The sequence below is a fragment of the Orbicella franksi genome, chromosome 2 (genome assembly GCF_964199315.1).
Source record: "Orbicella franksi chromosome 2, jaOrbFran1.1, whole genome shotgun sequence".
Lineage (NCBI taxonomy): Eukaryota > Metazoa > Cnidaria > Anthozoa > Scleractinia > Merulinidae > Orbicella > Orbicella franksi.
In genome coordinates this window covers 30,415,649-30,437,824 of record NC_138146.1, presented here as the reverse complement: position 1 = coordinate 30,437,824, position 22,176 = coordinate 30,415,649, and the positions used below count along the sequence as shown (strand labels likewise).

Sequence of the window (22,176 nt, the reverse complement as noted above, 5' to 3'; positions counted from 1 at the left end):
CTTAGGCGGATTATCCACGAGGCCCCTCTCTCCCCTGGGACAATTTAGATTTCAAGCAAAGATAACAATTAAAAATGATCAAAACATTAAACAGGAAAAAAATGCTGAGCTAAATTTCCATACTTCGTGACTCTTATTAGTTTAATAAATAGTATTAGTACTCAAAAGAATTTCAGATGCGAGGTAAATGACGTTTTATCCCTTCCCTACTCTAGTCGGGTTTCGCTGTCATACTAAAGTGTGCTTTGGGACTGGCGCGGCAATATTCGTATGCGGGTGAGCTTCTTCGTGGTGTTTGCAGAGTGTTTGTTCAAAGATTTCGCTTTCTTCGTTTCATAGTATGCCTTTTAAATACGGCATTCCGTAGGTAAGTGCGCATATAATTTATGTAAAACCTTTATAAAATACTTTTAAAAGACACCTTTGGTTCACGCACGGAGTTTTCGCGCGTGAGAACGTGCGAGAACATGAATTTATTGAATACTGTTTAACCCCTTGTAGCTCCTGGACAACATCCAATTTCCGTCCCTCGACATACATTTGCCGTGCTCTTGAAATAGATGGTCATTGTGTGTTCTGTTTATGTGTTGACGAGACAGAAAGACCCCAAATCAAGTGTCTAATGGGAAACAATTGATGTAAATCAGCTGGTTTTAGTTGACCCTTTGTGCATCAAGTTAAAAGTGAAAGTACAAGGAAGTTTTTTGGAGTAGATGACCTAACACTAAAACCTATTTCCTCACAAAGTAATCTGGCTATCATTAAGCATCATTTATGCTTGTAACAGCTGTAATAGCTTTACATACGGAGGTTTATAAACTGCCTAAAAAGCACAATGGCCAATAAGACAATGTACTACGTTGAAGAAAATTTGCATATCCGTTAAAACATGGTGGATCTTGTGTCCTAGTATCCTGTAAACAGCTTTTTGAGGGTTGTCATCAATTTTGAGTATTTTAAGTTTACACAACAGGGTTCGAAATGCAAATCAAAGCCCTTAGCCTGAATTTGTAGGTTTTTTTTTCAAGGTTGCACTTCAGCTGACTGAAGGTGATGTTACATGATGTTACTATCCATAATGTTACATGAGCATATATTGTCTTAAAAATTACTATAATCGTGCAACACTGTGGACAGGGTGACTTTTACAGTAACAGGTTAATACTGTAACATTTGTTTTGGCAACATGTTGCGGGTTTTTGAAAGCCATTCAAAAACCTGCAATGTTGTTGCAGACAAATGTTACAGCATTAAGAGTCATCTCTTGTAAGATACCCTTGCTGGCTGTTGCCGCAACAAAGTTGTGTTAAAATGTGTCTTGTATGACATGGATTAAAAAATTATTGGCATTTAAAATTGGCTCATAAAACAACACCTTTAAGAGGATGTGAACAATGTTACTAATTTTAGCAAGATTGAATGGAGAGCAGAAGTTGCATTCTATGGATCCCTTTCAATATATATGAGAAATGGAAGTATTTTTGCTTTCCTCTCACTATTTGTTTGGTCAACACCTGACCAACATCTTGGTTGATTGGTTCAATGAGAATTGGTCAGCACTTGGTAGTGAGAACAAATGATGTTCATGTACTGTGTACTATGTAAACCATCATTGCTTGCAGATTTTGCTTTGGAGCATCTGATTTTAAGGCAGATGTATCTTTCCTCCTAGGTAGCCTAGGTGAAAGAACTAGCAGCAATAACTGATCATGTCCAATGGAAATGACTCCCTAAAACTCTCCTTGGCTTACACTGGATGTTTCAAGACTTTCAATACTGCTTCGTGTGTGAGGTAAGCATTATAAAGCTATATGTAGTCAAGAGTGCTTTTGGACTGACTGAAAATATTGATTAATTGGTGCATTTGGTTCATAATTCAGGGCTGTCAATGAGGGCGGTAACTTATAACACCTGCTATGGCTGAGTATGTTTGATGGGCCCTTGATGTTACAGGTGAACTGGACTATAGTTGATACAATTTTTATTCACCTAAAAGGTAACAACTTTGTTAGGGGTGTGGAGATCAAAACTACGGTTGATTCGAAACTTATTGACAGCCCTGTTATTGGTTAGTGTAAAGCAAAATCAAAACCAACTTTGACTTGGTTTATGTGATACTAAGTAAAATGATTGTTTTAGTTTGTAATGACTGATTATTGGATTCAATTGATTATAGCATTAATATTAATATAATTTATTAATTTATAAGTAATAAAATTTATCTTAGATGATTATTTATTTTATGTCTTGCAACAATGATTACTTCTAGTCAGGGTAATTATAAAAATTGAAGCCAGACAATGTTTAGTTTAGATAAATGCCCCAGTGAGGATCAATAATTTATTAGACAAAGTAAGTACTGGTACCTTGTCTAGACAGATAGAAAGCAATAATGGTGAACTATTCAAAAGCAAACTGTCTTGTTATGCTACTACCTATGTCGTTACTCACTTTCTCATGCGTGCTCTATCAAGTATCACACATAACTTTGACAAGGCTTCTCCATGTCCCTCTTTCTTGGGCTGTTTTCATCTCTGTGGCCCATGCAAACCAGAAATCTGATGCTCCCTTGGTAGATTGCTGGTTTTTTACAGAGTATGATTAATAATGAAGACATTTTCATTTGCAAATCAGGGATAGCTGTTTAACAATACTGGCAATCATCACCTGTCTTGTGTGTGCAGTTAAGGTAAAATGTTATACATGTATTTAGGTTAAATTTAAGTTGGTAGGTTTCATAATTTCCAAATTGAGTGGTAGTGAGCCTTCTGAGGTTAGGTGTCAAACTTTTCCTGGACAATCAGTCCTCAGGCTTTATAGTGTAATATGTGAAGGTTTTGCACCAGCATCATATTTACTAGTATGTGGTAGGGTAGAGAGGGTTGAATGACTTATTGACATTTGATCACAACTTTCACAATCTCTGAAGATACCCGAGTTATCGATTTTTATGTTATTGTAACAATTACAATTTTTACAGTAAGTGTTGGACCTCTTTGAATGCAGTTTTGTTATTTGTTGTCAAACAAACTATGTTGAAGAGAAAGCTTTCTTACTGAATAATATGCTTATTTCTGTTTTTCTCCAAGCTTTACAAGCTTCACTCTCATCGACATTCTCTGCTGAATCAGTATGTCATATTCTATAGTGGAATTGTGGAATGCATACTCTGGTGAGACTTTTTTAGAATAGTGTAATGTTTCAGTTGGAAACCCCTTTAATTTATTGTTCTGGCACTGTGGTTGCCTTGCTTTGAGGGTGTTCTTTTGGTGTTCCTCACAAGAAAAAATTTCTAGATTTCTGATTCTCAGTTTATCTCTCAACATGCAACTTACTGTGATCAAATTTTTCCCCCTTGATTTTTTAGGTGTATCAGATGGAATTCCATGAAAGAATAAAAACGCTGTTTACCATTTACAAATATCTGCATTAGTTCCGGAGATATTTCAGTTTGAAAAATGGGTAAAATATGCGAACGAGATGACTGATGATGTCATACACTCAACCCAATTTTATATCAAGTATATAAATAAAGCTATCTTGGTCAATTTGTAGTACAGACCATTGAAACTTGATAGGCTAATAGTTCTACAGGAAACACACCTACGGCTGTAAAAAATTCTGTTCCCATGGCAAATCACTCTTTTCCAGTCCCCACCCACTTGATTTCAATATGTTAGTGATTTTCAACTCGCAGAACATTAAATGAAGCCACAGACTTGAGCTAACATATTTATGTGCTTGCTGGATCAAGGATATGAGGCACCATTTGCAAATATCAAAATGGAATGCCAAAGGTGGCCAGAAATGCCTTTAATATTGGGGAGGTCTGGAACTCAGTATGTTGCCATGGTAACCAAACTGTTAACTCATATTGTGGAGCACATTTAGTAGAATCTTAATGCAAAGAATCAAACATTTCTGATACAAATTGGCTGAGATATATTTTTTCATCATATTTGATCAAAATTTGGTTGAGTGCATGACGTCTGATTTGCATATTTTAAAAACTTGAATATCTCTGGAACGAAAAGAGATATTTGAATATAGTAAACAGCATTTTTCTTCTCACACAGGCTACTTGTTTATGTTTTAAAATGGCTGCGATAGGAAAGATGCGATTTTCGTCATAGTACCACTTTAAGGACTTAGGTGAAACAAAAGTTATGGCCATTTGCCGAAAAACATTTTCAAATTCCCTTGCAACTCTGTTATATATTGAGGTTCTACTATTAATGGTTTTAACTGCCTAACATTGGTCTTTTCTTGTTACAGTCATAGTGACCCATCTGTTTGTTGATGAAAGCTATAATAATTTCATTTTAGTAACTCATATTTTTTATTTCAGTGGAATCAACTGGCTTTACTTGGCGATTACAGCTCTGCACTTGATAACACAGTTCATTAAAGTTGCTTGCCAGGTGAAATTTCATTCAGTTCAAGTTGCAAAATATGACCAATGCGTGTTGTCCATGCATATTATAAAATACTCTCCACTATGGCTATTTTTTATTGCAAAACATGCAAATGAATTTTCTTTGCAGCCTGATACCTTAACCTCAACAGGAGTATTCTTTTCCCATTCAGCACAGTTTTCTCCGCTTTTCCTGTGCAGGAATTTTGTTCAGTTCTCTGACTTCCCACCCTGTAGGATTGTTATGAAGTTTAAAAAAACAACAAAAATAATATAATTAATAAACAAGTGGGAAGGCCCTATTCGACTCTAGATCTCGACAGTATGAATCAAATGGAGCTAGCTCTCTCAGTATCGTCCCAAGTTAACTTGGTTAATAATTAATTTATTACCAAACCCAGCCCGATAGATGTGTTATAAAATGTTCCATCATTAAATTTGTCTCTGTGCCCTCTAGGCTATCTTGATCTTATAACAAACAGTGTTACCTGTCTAACAAGATATTAGTTTGTGATTTAGGGCACAGTTGGTTGGGAACTTTCAGAATTTGCTTATAGTAGACAATTCTGGAATGATTTATTGAGTACATCTTTGTCTGGTAACTGATAAGGGTCAAAGGGAACGACGAGCAAGCATACATGTAATGTTAGAACTCACGTGCTCTATATTTGTTCTCTCATTAGTTCCTTGTTGTCACCAATTTTCATTGCTGTCTAGCAGCTAGGATGATGGGAGTTGAGGATAGTTTAAAAAGGTATGATTTAACTAAACAGATTACTGCCAGTAAAGGCAATATTGCTGACTTATTTCACTCCAGAGTGTCCTCTGCTTTGTGTGGCCATTTAATTTTTTTTTTGTACATATAATGTATGTAGATCTTTCCATGTATGTACATGTACTTTAACTGAAAATTCTTATTTTTTTCGCTGCCATTTCCTTGACCATGAAATATTAAATATATTATAATGAAAAAATAGAATTGAATTGAATCCCACCCCCCTAAGAATTTCCCAGAGGGGTACTCCCTTATATGGGCTATATGGGTATGTGCGGCCTCAAAGGGTATGGTTTTTCAACTGTTTTGGTCATAAATAGGGTATTGATTTTAGCCTATTTGGGCCATTTTGGTCATAATGCATCAGTCAATTCCAGCAGTGCCCATCCCCTCCCCCCCAGGCAACCGCGGGGCATTTGCTCACGTTGTCAGTCCTGGGGGTGGGGCATCTGCAATTTTATCGTGGCCTGGGGGCTGGGCATTTGTGTACCCCGGGGCCACCCCCGGGCATTCGACACACATGTTTTGGAAAGTGCCATGGATGAGTTCATCAGGAAAGACGAGGCGTTTGTCGAACAATGGCTTGTCCGTCAGGGACTACAGTAGAGATACTTGAAGATGTTTTTAAAAGTATGTTTTCTCAATTTTAGATATTTCTTCATTACTTGTAAGGTGAACTATATTTTGTTTATCACAAAACAATCACTGACGTGAGCACGACTATTTCGCATTTCGCATTCAGTGAAAGTGGAGTTAAAATACTCAAGGTTTGCGAATTCAAATGATGCGATCTTCAAGACAGATCTTGTGAGCTTAAAATGCAATGCATCATCATTTAAAATGTCTTGATTCTTCACAGAAAAAGTAGCCTGCAAATTAAAATACAGGCGCTTATCATCGCTCGCGGCTGGGGGCACGTCCGCCACAATCCCTGCTATCCGATAGCAAACTGTTAAAAACAAATATAAAGAAATAAATATAATCAGAATCAACTAACATGTACTATTGCCCTTGAAGTCTTACTGTTGCATTAAAATACTGAACAGTTGACCATTTTATTCACTGATTAATTAAAAAAGCTGCCGAGGTGTTGGAAGGCGACAATCCCGGGGGAGGGGCATTTGCCCTCTTTCTTTATCCCCACCCCGGGGCATTTAGACAGCTTATGTGTCCCCCACCCTGGGGAATTTGCCCATTTTTTAAAAAAAATGCCAATGCCTGGGGGCTAGCCCGGGGGGCCGGGGGTGGGGGGGGGGGGTATGGGCACTGCTGGAATTGACTGATGCATAAATAGGGTATGGTTATTGCACTCTAGCCTTGATATGGGTATGCTTTTAAGAAGAAGCAACTTTTTCGTCATTATTGAAAAGAAAATTAACAAAAGCCCTTCACAAATTATGTTTATGGTAATTTAACATTGGTCTGAACTAGGGAACATATTCTAACACAGGTCTGAAACAGGGTTTTGATTTAATGGTCAGGTCATAAATAGGGTATTGAGTATTTGGTCAGGTCATAAATAGGGTAGGGAATATTGCAGATTTTGGTCATAAATAGGGTAAGGGTTTTGGGAAGCGGGCCACACACCCCCACCCAACTTTTCTGGGAGTACCCCTCAGGGTGGATATGGATATTTTCTGGAACTGCACATTTTACATTTAATATAGGCTGGTGTACTTGCAGTGAAACTTAACACTCTGTCATGCAATAACTGTCAATGCATACACTAACAGTCTGATACAGTGTTATTTTTAATCACGTCCAGGTACTCTAACAAAGTAGTGGGAGCTGTGTTCATTATCATTGTGATAATTGTAATTGTTGGACTTGCAACAATGAAGACTGAATACAAAGAATGTGCAGGTATGTCACCTGTAGACATGATTATGTTTTTGATATTTTAAAGTTCATTTGAAGGTAGGGTCGACTACCAGTGGCTGTTCGAGAAAAGGGCCCACGCTCCTCCTGGAAGCCATGTTTAGACCAGACTCAAGAGAGCGGCAGAAATCGAGTTTAATTAGGAGTGTGACTCTTTATTTTATGACTGCACAGTGATATTTTGAACAATTTGTAGAGATCTCGTTAAACAAACTATTCAGAAAAACCATATGCTTGTTTTTATTACAGAACCCGAGTGGCTTATCTTGTCTAGCACTGAAATTCTAGTTGTCCAAGTTTTCATGGTCTCAGGAATTTTTATCACAAGGTAAAAGAGTAGGGCTTAACTAAAGTGATTGAATGAATCAAATACTACTCTTCATGCATTTATGTACAGTTTAATAAATATATCTGCTATGTGTGCTCAATTCAACATGTCTGGTCCTATTGTCCGTTACACAACTTTATACATATTAACCTTCAGCTGAAATATGTAGCAGTTACTGTTGTGTAACTCATGAACATCCATTTGGCTACCTTGTAGGGAGCTCAACAATGTGAGGATGTTAGCAGATAACAGGACTGCACAGAAAAGAGATTTGTGGGGGTGAGCATAGAAACATTAAGTTTTTGATATTACAAGATACCCGTACATTTCTATATAGTAGGTACATTCAGCTGATTTAGTTGAATGTTAACAGAAAGACATGTATTGATCAACACAAGTACAGGGAAGTAGAAAAACTATGACTCATTGACATGTGCAATCTGCTTCTCTGACCTGTGAACCTTCAAAAATACTTCCATGCTTTTGGAGAGTAAAATTAACCAGTAGCTAGCCAGCTTTTAGCTGCATGCCTCTGAACATAATGGATGAAGTGTAGACCTGCCTAACTGTCCTTACATTTGCATTAATTAACAACATTGTATGTTGCTTGTATGGATTATGTCCTGCATTAATGTATTTTTCTTTTCTCATTACAGGATAATCTTTATTTTTGAAGTGTCTGCCTTAATCAGCCTAGTGCACGACATTGTCATGAGAGTCAGTAAGTTAAAAGCAGTTTTATAACTTACTATTTTTTAGTAGTACATGTACATAAAATTGATTAAATTCTTCTTCACTTTATGGTGAACAACAGTTTGAAGATACTGCCCACCTCTTTTACTTCATTGTTTATAATAATTATTATATATACTACAGCTGCCATAAATATTAAAATATCTTGTTTTTTTGCAGCAGGACCAAAGAATAACTGTCAAGGAATTTTTGTAAGCAAGATTCATCCATTTTTTGCAAAAAATTATTGGAGTTTTTTAAGACCTCTGAGTCCCACACTGTAATATGCTGACAGATTTTTCTAGCAAGAAGGACTTTTTCCATGATATCAGATTCCTTGTGACCAACTATAATTTTATTGTTTTTACTTTTTTTCTTGTGAAGTCTGATCAATTGTTTTTTTCTTGTTACAGCTGTCAAACAAGGCAGGCTACACAGCAGTCTACATCACTGTTAATGTAAGTTCACGAAAAAAAAGACAGTCCTGACAATTAACAAGAATGGATCAAGGAAAATATAAGCACAGATGGAAAAACAGATCATGTCCTTGAGGCTATTCTCCAGTGTTCCAGTTTATTGTCATAACAAAGTAGACAAAACTGAAAGAAGGGACTTGTTTGTATTTGAAGTAGACATCTTTCTGACCAGTGGACAACGTGTCATGCAAAATTGATCCTTCTGTAGTCCTCCAATTTTTGTCTCTTTGATGTGGACACATCCTTCCATCCATCAGGACCATTAGATGGCTACCTGAGGACTCCTAAGAGCAAAGAGGACGTAGATCATACTTAAGAGTGCCTTGAGAGATCAACGAATGCTCTTAATTCAACTGTACCTGTATAACCTGTCAGCCACAGTTTCTTTTAATTTTTTTTTAACAAGGAGCTCAAGTCTTACCTTCGAGGGCAGCAGCATTTAAGTATGTGTATCTGCCAGGATTCCATTTTGTTCTTTGTGTTTATTCTGCATTTTCTTGAGCATTAATGTTTTCTTTGTTGGGGGGAACTCTTCTCAGAGGTTGTTTCCCCTCTCCTGTCCCTCCCCCTCTTTCCACTGTTTTGTCAGTGTTGTGGGTGCCTGCTTTTCTCCCTTCCATGTGAGGGCTTACGGTTGGGTTGCCAGGATTTGCCAGCCATGGGAGCGGCCTCCACCTAGGAACTGGCTGCTAATAGTGGAAGCACCTGTATGTCTCAGGCACCCAACCTGCACTTTGTGAAACAGTTGTTAATAATTTGCTATAATTTGTTTCAGATTACCAGATGGTTGTTACCACTGTGGACAATGGCAGCAATATTTGACACAGAAAATAATGAATGCAACCAAGATGATTATGTTGTTCCAGTGTTTGCAGTGAATGATGACTCAGGGGTTAGTTACCGACTCAACCATCTTTTGCATATAATTTAATAAAATTATCATATGTTTGGGCTTTGCACTTGCTTGAGCTGAATTAACTATATACCATGTTAAAGGCTAAAATATTAATGACATGTTCAAGTTGCATTTCTTGATTTGTTGTTGTTGTTGTTTTTTTTTATCAGAACTTCACCTCAGAATTCCGTCCGAGAGGGCATAGTTTTCATTATAAACATTTGCATGATGAGGCTGATGCCATTGAGCGACCTTTGATTCCAACTCTTGGCTCTCACTCCAAGTCTCTTTCAAGCATGGGCTCATCTTATGGGTCAACCTCACAGAGCTCAAGCTCTCGGAAGTTATGGGGTACCGGTAGAAGCACTTCAGATAGGTATCCTCCCATATCATAACAAATTCTGTGCAATTTGCCAAGCTATAGATCTGATGAGTGATTTATGATGGCAGAATCATAGTGAGCAGGGCTCTCAATAACAGCCAATAATAATTATTTAACCTGTAACACCTGGTATGACTGAGTTTGTTTTCTGGGCCCTTGTTGTTATGGGTAAACTTGCCTGTCATTGGTACAATTCACCCCAAAATTAACAATTTTGTTATGGGTGTGAACATCAAGGCTATGGGTGAATCAAAACTTAATGACAGCCCTGGTGAGGGGTGTACACCCTCATTCAGAAGACAATCTAACTGCATGATTTTGTCAGTGCAAACTTTGCTTTGCATGTAAAGCTTTAAGGGCAACTCAGCTAGGCTGTCTGGGGTCTACATGTGTACATCTACACGACTTAATTGAAATGTTAGCTGGGTGTGAGAAAGTTTGTATTAGCTCGAAGCTAATCTATATAAATGTTCTTAAAATGGGCAATTGTTAAAAAATCGCAATATTTCAATATTTTCAATGATGTTAACATTTCTTGGAAGTGTCATGAAGTTTAACTTTTTATTTTATTTTTAGTTGATACATGTATGTAACTTACATTGTACTATTTTGTATGTCAATGTGAAGCTTACATTATGCTGTTTCTGAGAAAAAAAGAAACAGTAACAACTTATTTTGTAGAAAAATATATTTGAGAATTTTAAATAATCTGCAAGAAAATAATAATTAATATTGAAGTTCAATACCCAGTTGGGATTAGTCAATGTTAATTCTTGCAGTCAGCATCCAGTTTAAGTCACCTGTCATTTGATAAGGAAAAGTAATTAAATTTGGTACCTTGGCTTTAAGTATGGTTGCCATGACTGGACGCATGCCAGATAATGTATTTTTTGTAGACAACATATTTTAATATATACACCACCAGCTACATATGGCTGGGTTTATGTGGATATTAAGTGAACGGATAACTGGTAAACATTCAGCATAAGTTATTGTTTGCTTAGTCAACCCCTTATGGAGATGACATGTTCAAGAACAGCTCGGACTGCCTCCCCCATTAATCTGAACAGTGTCTGCACTAAAGAAAAATGTCTAAACTAGATGAAAGTGCAACAGAGACTTCTCGTACATTACAGAGGAAGTTGAGCGTATGTGTTTCATAGCTTCCCTTGCCTCAGCACACACAAGTGTCAAGGGTATTATTTTTACTTGGTTGTTAAACATAAAAGTCTTAAAACAGGCTTAACTGAAAGCAGGCTCTGATAAGCAATTTTACAAGCACTAAAGAATGCAAAAAGTGTATGATTGTGTGAAATAACTGCAGCAAACGTCTTGCACGACTGTGTCCAACCAAAATGGCTGGACGTCACTGAAATGCCCACCCATGTTATGTGCAAGAAAAGTCCTAGAAGGGCAAAGGAGCTGCTGCTTGAGGCAAATGTGGATCCGTGACTAAGGTCAATGACCTGTACATGTAGTGTGTGTATTTTAGACGTTGAAAATTTAAGGTGGCATTGAACCCCTTATAAATCTACTGTAGTTCTTTCAGTAATAAAATACTGGGGTTACAAAGCTTGTTTCCAAGTTATCACTGTGTAAGTTATGAAAATGTTTCAAGTGGGCATGTTTACTTTTTTTTAAAAAAAATTTGAAATTTTGGAACTCTGCATTTGAACTCATAAATCAAACTTATTTTGTGACTGGACTTCATGTCACTACTAGAGTAGTAATGGTTATAACTAATGTCAAATGTGTAGTTCCAGAAAATATCCATACCTCCCCCACAGAAGGGATTTTTTCCAAGACCCCCCAACCCCTCTGGAAATTCCAATTAAAGTTGTTACATTCCTTTAAATTTTTTGGACTTAAAGAACCCCCCAGCCCCAAGGAAATTCCAATCCCTTCTGTGGGGAGAGTATGGATATTTTCTGGTACTGCACAATGTACTCTTTGTTGTAAAATTCTGTCTACTTCCTATAAGCCTTAGCAGCATTACGATCAGCCATCAATTTCTTCTTTTGATAATAATTACCAAAAGAAGAAATTAATGGCCAATAGTAATGCTGCCTTTAAGGCTGATTGGAAGTTAGGAGAATTTTGTATAATTATAATTCTTCAAATTCAGAGGACAGGTCAGGAAAGTATCTTTATTAATAACAGGGTTTTTAACAGGTCAGGAGAGTACATACAAATAAAGCACTTTGATACTGGATTTAATTGTGGTAGCTACTGCAATAATAAATGCAGTTACTGGTAGTGGTTTCAAGAGTTTATGTTAAACATCAGGACTAAACGAGTATTTGATAAGTTAACTGCGTTATTGTTGCTTGTTACAGGTAGTATTTATTAACAAACTGATGTGAAATAAAAAGCCATCAGAATGGTAAAAACTGCTACTTGCATTTCAATTGTTTTTCCTTTATGTTGACTGTATTGCTTGCTTTCAAGAACAAGTGGCACCATTGAGGTTGACTTTCTGTTTGTCCAAGTAGGAGAAATCTACCCCTGATTGGTGTGAACTTAATTTAATTATATTCCATGTTTCATTTTGTCTTGTTGTATTTTTGGTAATTTAATATCATATGCAGCAGGTTAGAATGTTGACCATTGAAAGCTTGAAACTATGGATTCATGAATTAGCATTCAAATATAATTCTGTTAGCTGAGGGTGAATCAAAATTAGGCTGCTGATAAAAAATAGAAGGCAGAAAGATTAATTCCACTCTTTTTATTATGTGTGTCGCGGTGACATGCCACACAAAGTTTAAGCTCCAGTTAAGAATGGCTAGCTTTTATGCAAGATTTAAAAAGCTCTATTAAAGTGTCAAAGGTTACATCTACCCCAGACAATCAAAATCAATGTGTCAAATTCTCTCAATTAACAGAAAGTGATCTACTTTACGACTGAATTCCATGAGTGCTCTGAGCCACACACTGGTTGTGGTTGAACCAAATTTACTGCTACCATCTTGATGTACTTTATTTTCAATCTAGTAAAGAATATCAAGTAAGGAGAGTAAATTTGGTTCAACAACAAGAGATGTATGACTTGTTCCATTTGACATTCACCCATAAAGTACATGCATATTTTAGAAAACAAGTTGTCACATTAAAGCAGTAAATACCTGGGGGAACTTCCATATAAAAGGACGGGGGTGCTTGTCGTACCTTTCAGGGGTTAAAAAGCAGTTTTGGTACCTTTTAGGGTATTGAGGTGCAAACAATATGACAGGAGATATTGCGTTGTCTTAGAATTGGTAACTCCTAGGGGTGAAAAAATTCAAGCCACACACTCAAAACAGGATCTTGGTACCTCTTTGAGTTTCTTTTTAAAATTTCCAAGGAGCACCCCTGTCCTTTTTATATGGGGGTCCCCCCAGGGTAAATACCTTGACACCCTTCAGGTTAATAGCCAGGGTTGGGATCTTTGGGAGTGAAGACATAAGGAAATAAATCACAATGACTGTAATGAACAACCATGAACAATATAATTTATTTCACCACTGAGCACTCAAGTCTTTTAAATTAGTATCATAATTGAAAATACCACTTTTTAAATTTTTATACATCTTGTAATGTTTGTGGTGTACTATCTCCACCTACATGTACAGTGAGAAACTCTTTAACTGGGAATTGCCTACCTTGAATTACCTCCCTTGTACCAACAAATGACCTTTGGCCAGGATGGACTTCAATGATCAGAGAACAATAAACAGGTCTGTAGAGAACATGCATAAGGCTCAAGGTTCATACTTTTTTGGGAAGAACATTGAAGGCTTAAACTACATGAATGCACTATCAGAGGTCTTAAACAGTCCATTATTGAAACTCTTGTCTACATGAAATCCATAAGTGTTAAGTTAAAGATGTTAAGAACAAAACTTAAACAAATGCACTTTGAATAAAATACCTTCAAGGCCTTCAAATTTTAAAGATCAAATTAAATGGCTTGCATGAACCCTGTTCGAGGTTACTAGTAATCTGTCAACTGCCCTGCATGTGGATATTCTCAATTATCAGAAGAATATTATGTTACTACAGTTACTTTAGTGTTGATGTGTAAATCTTTGTGGTAACATGAAACTTGATGAGAAGTTAAATATTACTCATTCTTTGTCTGGGTGTGGATGAAATCTGACGAAAGATGTAGGAGGTGAAATTACACACGCAGTGTAGAATTATTATTATAATATTTTACACCACAGAATTAATACTTTTTTGGCTTTTGTCTAGTAAAGTTGAAGTCTATGCCACTGGGCCACAGGCTTCCTGGGGTTGCCCATCATTTCAGTCCAGTGTCGCAATGAACTCCCAGTAGTGCGATATCCTAAGATAACCTGACCGATCATTTCATTTTGTGTGATACGGTCGTAGTCCATCACAGTGAAAACAAATGTTATGTCTCTTAGTTTGTCAACTGGGACATAAAATATGAAGGATTCATTCCACACAGGTTCCTTCGTTCTCATCTTAATGGGTGTTTTCTTCTTGTCTAGTCTCTTTCCTCCATGCATAGAGTAGATCTTGACATATGGATCTAAAAAATTAATTAAAAGTTAATTATTATGAAACACCAAAAAGGTAAAGCAAAACCATATTAAATTTCCACTTGAAGTGTTTCAAAAATTGTAAGAAAAGGATGCCATTCCTGTGCCCTACCTATTTCATGTCTAAAATACCAAAGATTATTTATTTATTTATTAGAAGTGTAAACTGAATCACATGGGTTTGGTTTATGTTCCATAGAAAATAATAGAATAGAATTCAGGATTAAAAGGGGATGTTGCTTGGACAGTCTTGTACACTCAGTGTATACAAACAATAACACGAGAAAAAAGCTGAGGTGGACATTTTCTTACATTGCCTGTATTTTTTCCCACCTTGACCTCAACTCCGCGCCAATATGCACTACAGTCTATTCAGCGGTGGCCTCATGGTTAGTGCACTCGTCTCCAGATCAAGCGGTCTGGGTTCGAGCCCTGGCCGGGAACATTGTGTTGTGTTCTTGGGCAAGACACTTTACTCTCACAGTGCCTCTCTCCACCCAGGTGTATAAATGGGTAACGGCAAACTTAATGCTGGGGGTAACCCTGTGATGGACTAGCATCCCATCCAGGGGGGAGTAGAAATACTCCTAGTCGCTTCATGCTACAGAAACCGGGGTAAGTTCTGGCCTGATGGGCCACTTGGCTCGCATGCAGACTTTAACTATTCAGTCCGGGGATTAGGGTACTCCAACCCCCCTCATCCCAGTGAGAGGCGTGGTGGCCTCATTGTTAGTGCGCTCGTCTCTGGATCGAGCAGTCCGGGTTCAAGCCCTGGACGGGGACATTGTGTTGTGTTCTTGGGCAAGACACTTTACTCTCACAGTGCCACTCTCCACCCAGGTGTATAAATGGTTACTGGCGAACTTAGTGCTGGGGGTAACCCTGAGATGCACAAGAATCCCATCCAGGGGGGAGTAGAAATACTCCTAGTCACTTCATGCTACAGAAACTGGGATAAGATCCAGCCTGATGGGCCACTTGGCTTGTATGCAGACTTAACCTTACCTAACCCCCCTCATCCCACCCCAGCTTTCATAAAATACTGAATATCTCCCTAAAAGTACTGCAGGCCAACATTTTTTTCTGCCATGAAGCAAGTAGTTAACTGTCCCAAGGAATTTGAGCCTAATGTATTGAATACTTTTTGTGTGACCCAGGGTTAAAAACTCACAATTTTAGAACGAATGTCTGAGCTCATTAGCACTTTTGCCTCTCAGAATTTTTTCCAGTGTTTGAAAGCCAATATTTCCTTGAATATTACACTCAAAGAGCCAAAAATTTCATCAATTACTAGGTTTCACAAGCTCGTAAAATGTTTGTTGTCAATTCCTGTCTAGCGTGGTGCCTTCTCTGCACAAAGTTGTATGTTAAATTGTGAGGAAAAATGACATCAGCAAAGCTTCTCCTATTGACAGAAGTTCAAGAGCATTAAAATTGAGACAATTTAACAGAGATGGGGATATCAAAATTGTGGCCTAAATGTTTTTGGAGACTGCGCAGCCCACTTCTTGATGTATTAACCACCTAAATATGGAATTTTTAATACCCCACGTCAGATCTGACCCAAAAAGTTATACCCCTTTCACCTCACAATGGATATATCCTATAATCTCTGTATGACCAAGGTGGCTGAAAAACCCTACCTTTTGGCACCACATACCTAATAAACAGATAAAGATAGGGAGTGATCCAACCTGTATGTACATGATATCTGCATTTTAGAGTAATGTACACTTCAAGGATAAGTTACCAGGATTAATATTGTTTTCTTACCACAAGATCCAATGACATCCATCTTCTTTAGCTTTGTGGCTTTCATGACTACTACTACAATTCTGTTGTTTGTTGGTTGGTACATCATCGAGATTAGGAGGTCACCCAAGTGTTCCTGTTGAACAGAGAATAATCCAGTCAAATTAATTTTTCCGGAATACTGCAGTCAAACCAAAGGGGCAGAACTGGGTGTCCATATCCTGGAGGTGTCTGTGTCTGTGGAGATTTATGAATTCTATTTTCTCTGGGATTAAGTGTACTTGTCTGTGATATAGGTGTCTGTTTTTCTGAAGGTGTTCAACAGTATTGTGAAACGTGTATGCATTTGTTTAGGAGAATAAGTTAAATTGTGTGTTAAAAGCAGGGCTTATAACTAAAATCCAGTGAAGCCTCTTTTGTATATAATAATTTTTATTATGTCGCATCATTACATACATATACATACATACATACATTTTATTTGTGATGCAAGTGATAAAAGTTTGCTTTCATTCTATTAAGTTGCTACAATTTGAATTTGTATACACTTTGCAACAACTTGTGATTGTTATTAAGCTCTGCCTAAATCATTTTCTTCTGATATCAGTTTTTGTGATTTTATTTTGGAGAGCAGACATAATCTCCAGAAAGGACAATATTGTGGGAGTTTTCACAAATTGCTAGGAAACCAACTCAAGCCTAAAACATTTTAATTAAATCTTAATCACTTTAAATTATCTTTTCTGTGTACTTAGCTCCTTCCATCAATAAAGCAAATAAAGATTTTATGAGGAAACAGTCAGAATTGGCACTTAAAAGGAGTGAAATGACAAAAACAAAACACTTTCCCTTCAGTGGATTTTTTGTATAAATAAAATTTCTTTGTTAACAAATTCATCTGTGTCCTTGTTAATGTTACTCTTAACTTTCTCAAACCATTTGTCTCCTTAGATCAATACTTTGGTTTTTTGTTGTCAATTTACAATATACCTACGTGTCGATGATTTACATTTTAAAAGGCAGAATCTCCTATTATTTTAAAACCGATAGGAACTGCATTATGACGATGTGACATGCTTTGCGTTATTCCATAAACATCGAAAAAAGGTTATCAAAATGCTTGAAATCATTTTTTGCTCTTTAGGCAAATGCATCAATGAATTCTTAACAAAAAAAACTGAAGTTAGTCAATGTAACAAAAAGACTCTTATGACCTTTAAGTGTCTCCAGAATAATCAGCAAGTAGGAAACATGATGTAGGAAAACTGGAACCAGCTTATAATAAATGTCTTGAACAGGCCAGTGACAACTGATAGCCAGATAATGTCGATAAAGAGCTAATGTGGGAGTTTGAATCCCACATTTTATTGGCAAACTGTAATTCTGCTTTTAATGTGGGATGCAGATGAACTTAACATCTGTAAGATCTAGCAATAAAATATTTTTATTTATTTGTGAGCATTTAATTTCTATCCAATACTGATTACAATCTATTTGATGTATTTTCCTCAGTGTTCCTCCAAAACATCAAATGTAATTTTTCATTACTAGGGTTTTAATTCTTATATAATGAAAAAGGAATGATAATTACTTTGAGGTGAAGAGATCAAAAATAAAACACTTTCCACATTCAATGCTGAATTAAGTTTCTATTAGTGCCATCTTTAAATGCATTTATTATGATTACTCATTCTTCTTCAGCTAAAAATATTCAGAAACCATGAAATACAATAAAAAAATACATTGAACTTAAGAGGTATTCCAATCTTAAAATTTACACAACCTTAAATTTCAGAGGCTCTCTACGAAGGGATAAAGAGTATCAAATTTCATTATGCTCTTAGCTTCTATTCAAAGGTATCAGCTTAAATTCTGAAAGTGTCCTTTATGTACATCACAGACACAGTAAAAAAAATTAAAAGTAAAAAAAAAAAAACCAGATATCAGACTGTAATTGAAAAGAATAAATTAAAGTTGTTCATGTAACAGAGGGGGGCAGTTGTACTCTTTAAATTATTTATTTGTTTTTTTTTCACCAAAAGGTTTGTCTTGAAAAAAAACTCTCTCAAGGGATGCTATTTTTTTTATTACTGTCATATTTTTTACAGACATCTAGTTTTTCTTTTCTAATCATACAGCAGTCTGCGCTCGGCATGTTGTCTACTATCCCTTGAATATCAGAATATTAGTATTCATAGAACTTTATTACTGTAAGTACGGTATTTATTGATAAGACATCCATCTGCCACAATAATAATTATTGTTTCTTGGACCCTGCTCGCGAGAGTATTGTATTGTCAAGTTAAAAGGATTTAACACAAGAAAAGTTCAAAAAAAAAAAAAAAAAAAAAAAAACATTTCTGAAAAATTTATTAAGCCGTTCACGCGAGGCGCCACTGAGATGTTTTCATAACTTTCCATTTTAAAGAAGCCACGCCAAAATATTGCGTGGCACCACAACCAGCATCTTCAAGAGCTACAAGATAAGGGAATATTTTGGTGCACGAAACAACAATTTTTAATTAGTAAACCAAAAAAAAAAGTTTACAACAAACCATACCTGGCGTTTACAGGGCTGTAGGTCCTTGCAAAATGTGAGAGTCATGGGCCCCAAATCAATATCGCTGAGTGGGATTTCGATTTCTCCAATCGGATCGTTTCGTGAAAAACGATCGTAGTCCAGTACTTGAAGATACAACGTTCGACTCAATAACTTGCTGTGTGTGAATCCTTCGAATCTAAAAACTTCGTTCCAAGTCGGGTTTAGATTTTTCCTTTTGATTCGAGTTTCCATTTTGTGTTTCTTGTCTGGAAGAAGCAGAATTTTTACAAAGGGGTCGCTGGTTCCGCTAAAATCTTTGGCGGGTAGTCCAGAAGCTTTAATAATTTTCAACGAGAGAACGATTTCTTGGGAATCGTAGGTAATTGAGAAGTAAAGCTTTCCAAGGTCCTCTTTAGAAGACGTTTCGATCAAGGGTGGTTCGGGAGGAATCACGATATTGGAAACATCGGGCTGGGGCGCTTGGACGTCGTACTCTTGTGGAGGGGGCTGAGAAAATTTCAAAGATTTTTTCTGATGACCGAGTATGGGTGATTCGAGCCTTTTTTCAGGCGGTGACACGTCTGACAGCGATGAATATCTGGCAAATGCACGGTATTTGTGTCCGGGAACGCCATACAGTTGAGAGTCCGAGGACGAATCGTAATCACCACTTCCAGTGCTTTCTTTGTCGTCTTCTGACCCCTTCCAACATTTGTAACACCAGCTACACAACACTACTATACTTGCGAGAGAAACAATGCTGGCAATAACAGCTACAATGTTAGGGCCGTAAACAACTGTGGAATAGAAAGTGACAGAGAGAGCGTTATGTTGTTGGTTATTTGATATGGAAAAACACAAACTAAACATTTTCTTTTTACAATTATATTTTGAATTTGTTGTTTATTTGACCGAAAAATTATGTTTCCAAAAACGTTAATTTCCTAAAGGTGTAGTGGTTATTATCTGTTAAAAACGGTCAAAATATTAGAATTCTTTTTGTCTTTATCGCTCGTTAGCTTTGAAGAAAGAACGACAGTAAAGCCATTTAAACGCACAAAGCCACTTCAAGGTTGACTGCTTCCGGTGGAAATGAAACAAACGATTTTCCAAACGAACTACATTTCACACGCTCGGCTTTTTTTGCAGCAATAAGAGATTCATTTCTGTGCTTTTGGGTGCAGCAGGGCAGAAGTTAATCAAGTGTTCATCTCCAAGTTTTCCATTAGAGATAAGCTTAACATAAACAGCTCAATTCATCAAACCGTTGGCTATTCCGCCACACCGTTCAAACCTTCGATCTTAAAATACACTGTGGATTTTACAATTAATTTAAGAACCCTGGAGCAAGGGGGTTAGGCGTCGATCTTCGTGTCAGGCCCATGAGTGAATCATCATCACTGCTTGCGGATGATACAGAACAAAAACCTGCTTTGTTAAGTTCTCGGCCCTCGTGTTATTAGGGAAAATCGAATACAAAGCCCAACTAATATTACTCGCCTGTGTTATCCTGAGAAGTGTATTGTTGGACACTGTAGGCAATCATCTTTGAGCAATATTTTGATCCATTTCTCTCATTTCTTTACAACATTCGACGCGTGCTTGCAACTTTTAACTGACCGATCCGTTGCGCGACCACTAAATTATCGGTTGCGATGTGCTTATGAACGAACTTTTAATGTTTTTTCACTTTTTCACCACGCATAATTATTAACTCATTGTTCCCCATGGCAACTTAAGCTTGATTGGCAGGAACGATAAAAAGAATTTGGCTCCAAAGCGGAAAATTCGCGCCAAATTTACATGTCCATATGTTGTGATGCCAACGGACCCACATTTGGAGGGAACGAATTGTTGTTAATTACTGTTAGAGCGCCGCGCATCTACGCGCAGTGTTCTTAACGTCATTATCAGTCTATTATTCAGCAACTCGTAAATGACGATCTGTTTTTTGGCTTAAGCATGAACTTCATAGTTGTCAGGGGATAAATTATATACGCTTTGATGTATAATTCATGCATTGGGATCAAGAGGTTACTCTGAAATTCCGCCTTACTCACGATCAATGATCCGTGAAAAGAACTAATACAATTTATACAAAGAATCGAGACACTTCTGAGAATGAATTTCAAAACAATACCGTTAGAATTTAGTAAGAGTAGAGTCAATTGGAAGAAGACGAACACATTGCTCTATTGACTCGTACTGTGGGGTATTCTTTATACCCCGTGGGCGTAGTTTAAAAACACTCACAGGAATGTTTTTTAAAGCAAACAGAAAAAACAATATCACTGACCAAAGAATCTATCCCGTTTAAAGTTGACGTTGTCCATGAGCTACTGACGTAGTTGAGTCACAGTAACGTTTGTAAGATCGTGAGAGATCAGGAACAAAATAATCTTAAAACTGCTGTGTTTGTTGATTAACATTCAAACCGTAAACAACACAGAACATGAACTGAAGCAATATATATTTCAACTTCATCAACATTTGTTGCCGCTTTTCAGACTTCTGCCAATGTATGCTAAGCGTCTAAAACGATACCGATATCAAGGTGTGTAAAGTGTGTGTTGAGTATCTTTGTCAGATGTCGCCCAGCGATCAGATGTCGGTTAAAATATCAGCCCATCATCAACCCCCGATTTTTGTGCTGTTTTTATACTACCATCGTTCTTTTACGATCAAGTAATGAAAATTGATCCAACAAATAGACCTAAATTGCTTCACATTCAGTTTTCTTTTTGGATGATTCTTGCGTTACAATATCTAAATCTACCAGCGTTTCGTCACGATGCCGTTCTCTGATTGGCAAAGCTGCTCGCTATCTATTCTGTTGAAGATAGTGCGCAGGTCAACAGTGTACGGTTGTTTAGCAAACGGGCGGCCTCTTCCTTGCGTTTTCGAAGTGCCTGTGAAGAGATTTGGATAAAGTTTTGAACGACTAGTAGATTTATACTAAAACAATTAGATTTAATATTCGCTCTCGATTTCTATGTGTCAGTAGTTGACTCGGCCCTCGTCAACTATCACGCGATAGAAATCTCGAGCTCATAAACTAATTGTTTAATATCATGCACAACTTTTGCGGCATTAAGATGAGTCGGGTGGGTCAGTTAATGCTTGTAAATCGCATTATCTCCAAAAAACGGATTGCGACCCCATAATAAGATTATATTAATGGGCTTTTCGGGTTACATGCACTTGTGAAAGTCTAGCTGTAACCAAGGAAATGAGGTAAAGGATGAGCGGCTCAATGCTCGCTACTAGACCCACGCTCCTCTCTGTGGCAGTCCAGTTCAAGCTGACGGAACTGGACCTTAAATCAGACTCGGGATCGTATCTACTTTACAATATGGTTCTCATGAAAGCTGAGTAAAGGAAAGAAGTAGATAAATAAATGTGGTTATGATAAAAAGCAATGGAGGCGCGATGGACTCCGGATCGAGCGTTCCGCG

At 37.1% G+C, this 22,176-nt stretch overlaps 2 protein-coding genes across 4 annotated transcripts; one reads left to right on the top strand and one right to left on the bottom strand.

Moving 5' to 3' along the window:
• The first annotated feature begins 29 nt into the window (after positions 1-29).
• Positions 30-13,245, top strand: LOC145479232 (uncharacterized). 3 transcript variants are annotated; one of them, XM_081457539.1, is made up of 14 exons: positions 30-367; positions 1,673-1,792; positions 2,635-2,689; positions 3,090-3,172; positions 4,349-4,421; positions 5,098-5,168; positions 6,955-7,052; positions 7,317-7,395; positions 7,612-7,674; positions 8,052-8,116; positions 8,311-8,339; positions 8,541-8,585; positions 9,379-9,495; positions 9,669-13,245. In XM_081457539.1, the coding sequence occupies exons 2-14, from the start codon at positions 1,710-1,712 to the stop codon at positions 9,891-9,893; spliced, it is 1,086 nt and encodes a 361-aa protein (XP_081313665.1). In that variant the 5' UTR covers positions 30-367; positions 1,673-1,709; the 3' UTR covers positions 9,894-13,245. The 3 variants fall into 3 exon arrangements, with proteins under 3 accessions (XP_081313665.1, XP_081313663.1, XP_081313664.1); XM_081457537.1 differs by having other exon boundaries at positions 31-367; positions 8,308-8,339; XM_081457538.1 differs by lacking the exon at positions 30-367 and having other exon boundaries at positions 1,279-1,792; positions 8,308-8,339.
• Positions 13,246-13,344: 99 nt separating this feature from the next.
• On the bottom strand, positions 13,345-20,504 carry LOC145479224 (synaptotagmin-7-like). Its single transcript, XM_081457528.1, has 4 exons — positions 20,222-20,504; positions 18,740-19,518; positions 16,201-16,315; positions 13,345-14,417 (listed from the first exon to the last, which is right to left on the bottom strand). Exons 1-4 carry the CDS (start codon positions 20,265-20,267, stop codon positions 14,110-14,112), a joined length of 1,248 nt encoding a protein of 415 aa, XP_081313654.1. The 5' UTR covers positions 20,268-20,504; the 3' UTR covers positions 13,345-14,109.
• Between the last annotated feature and the right edge of the window lie 1,672 nt (positions 20,505-22,176).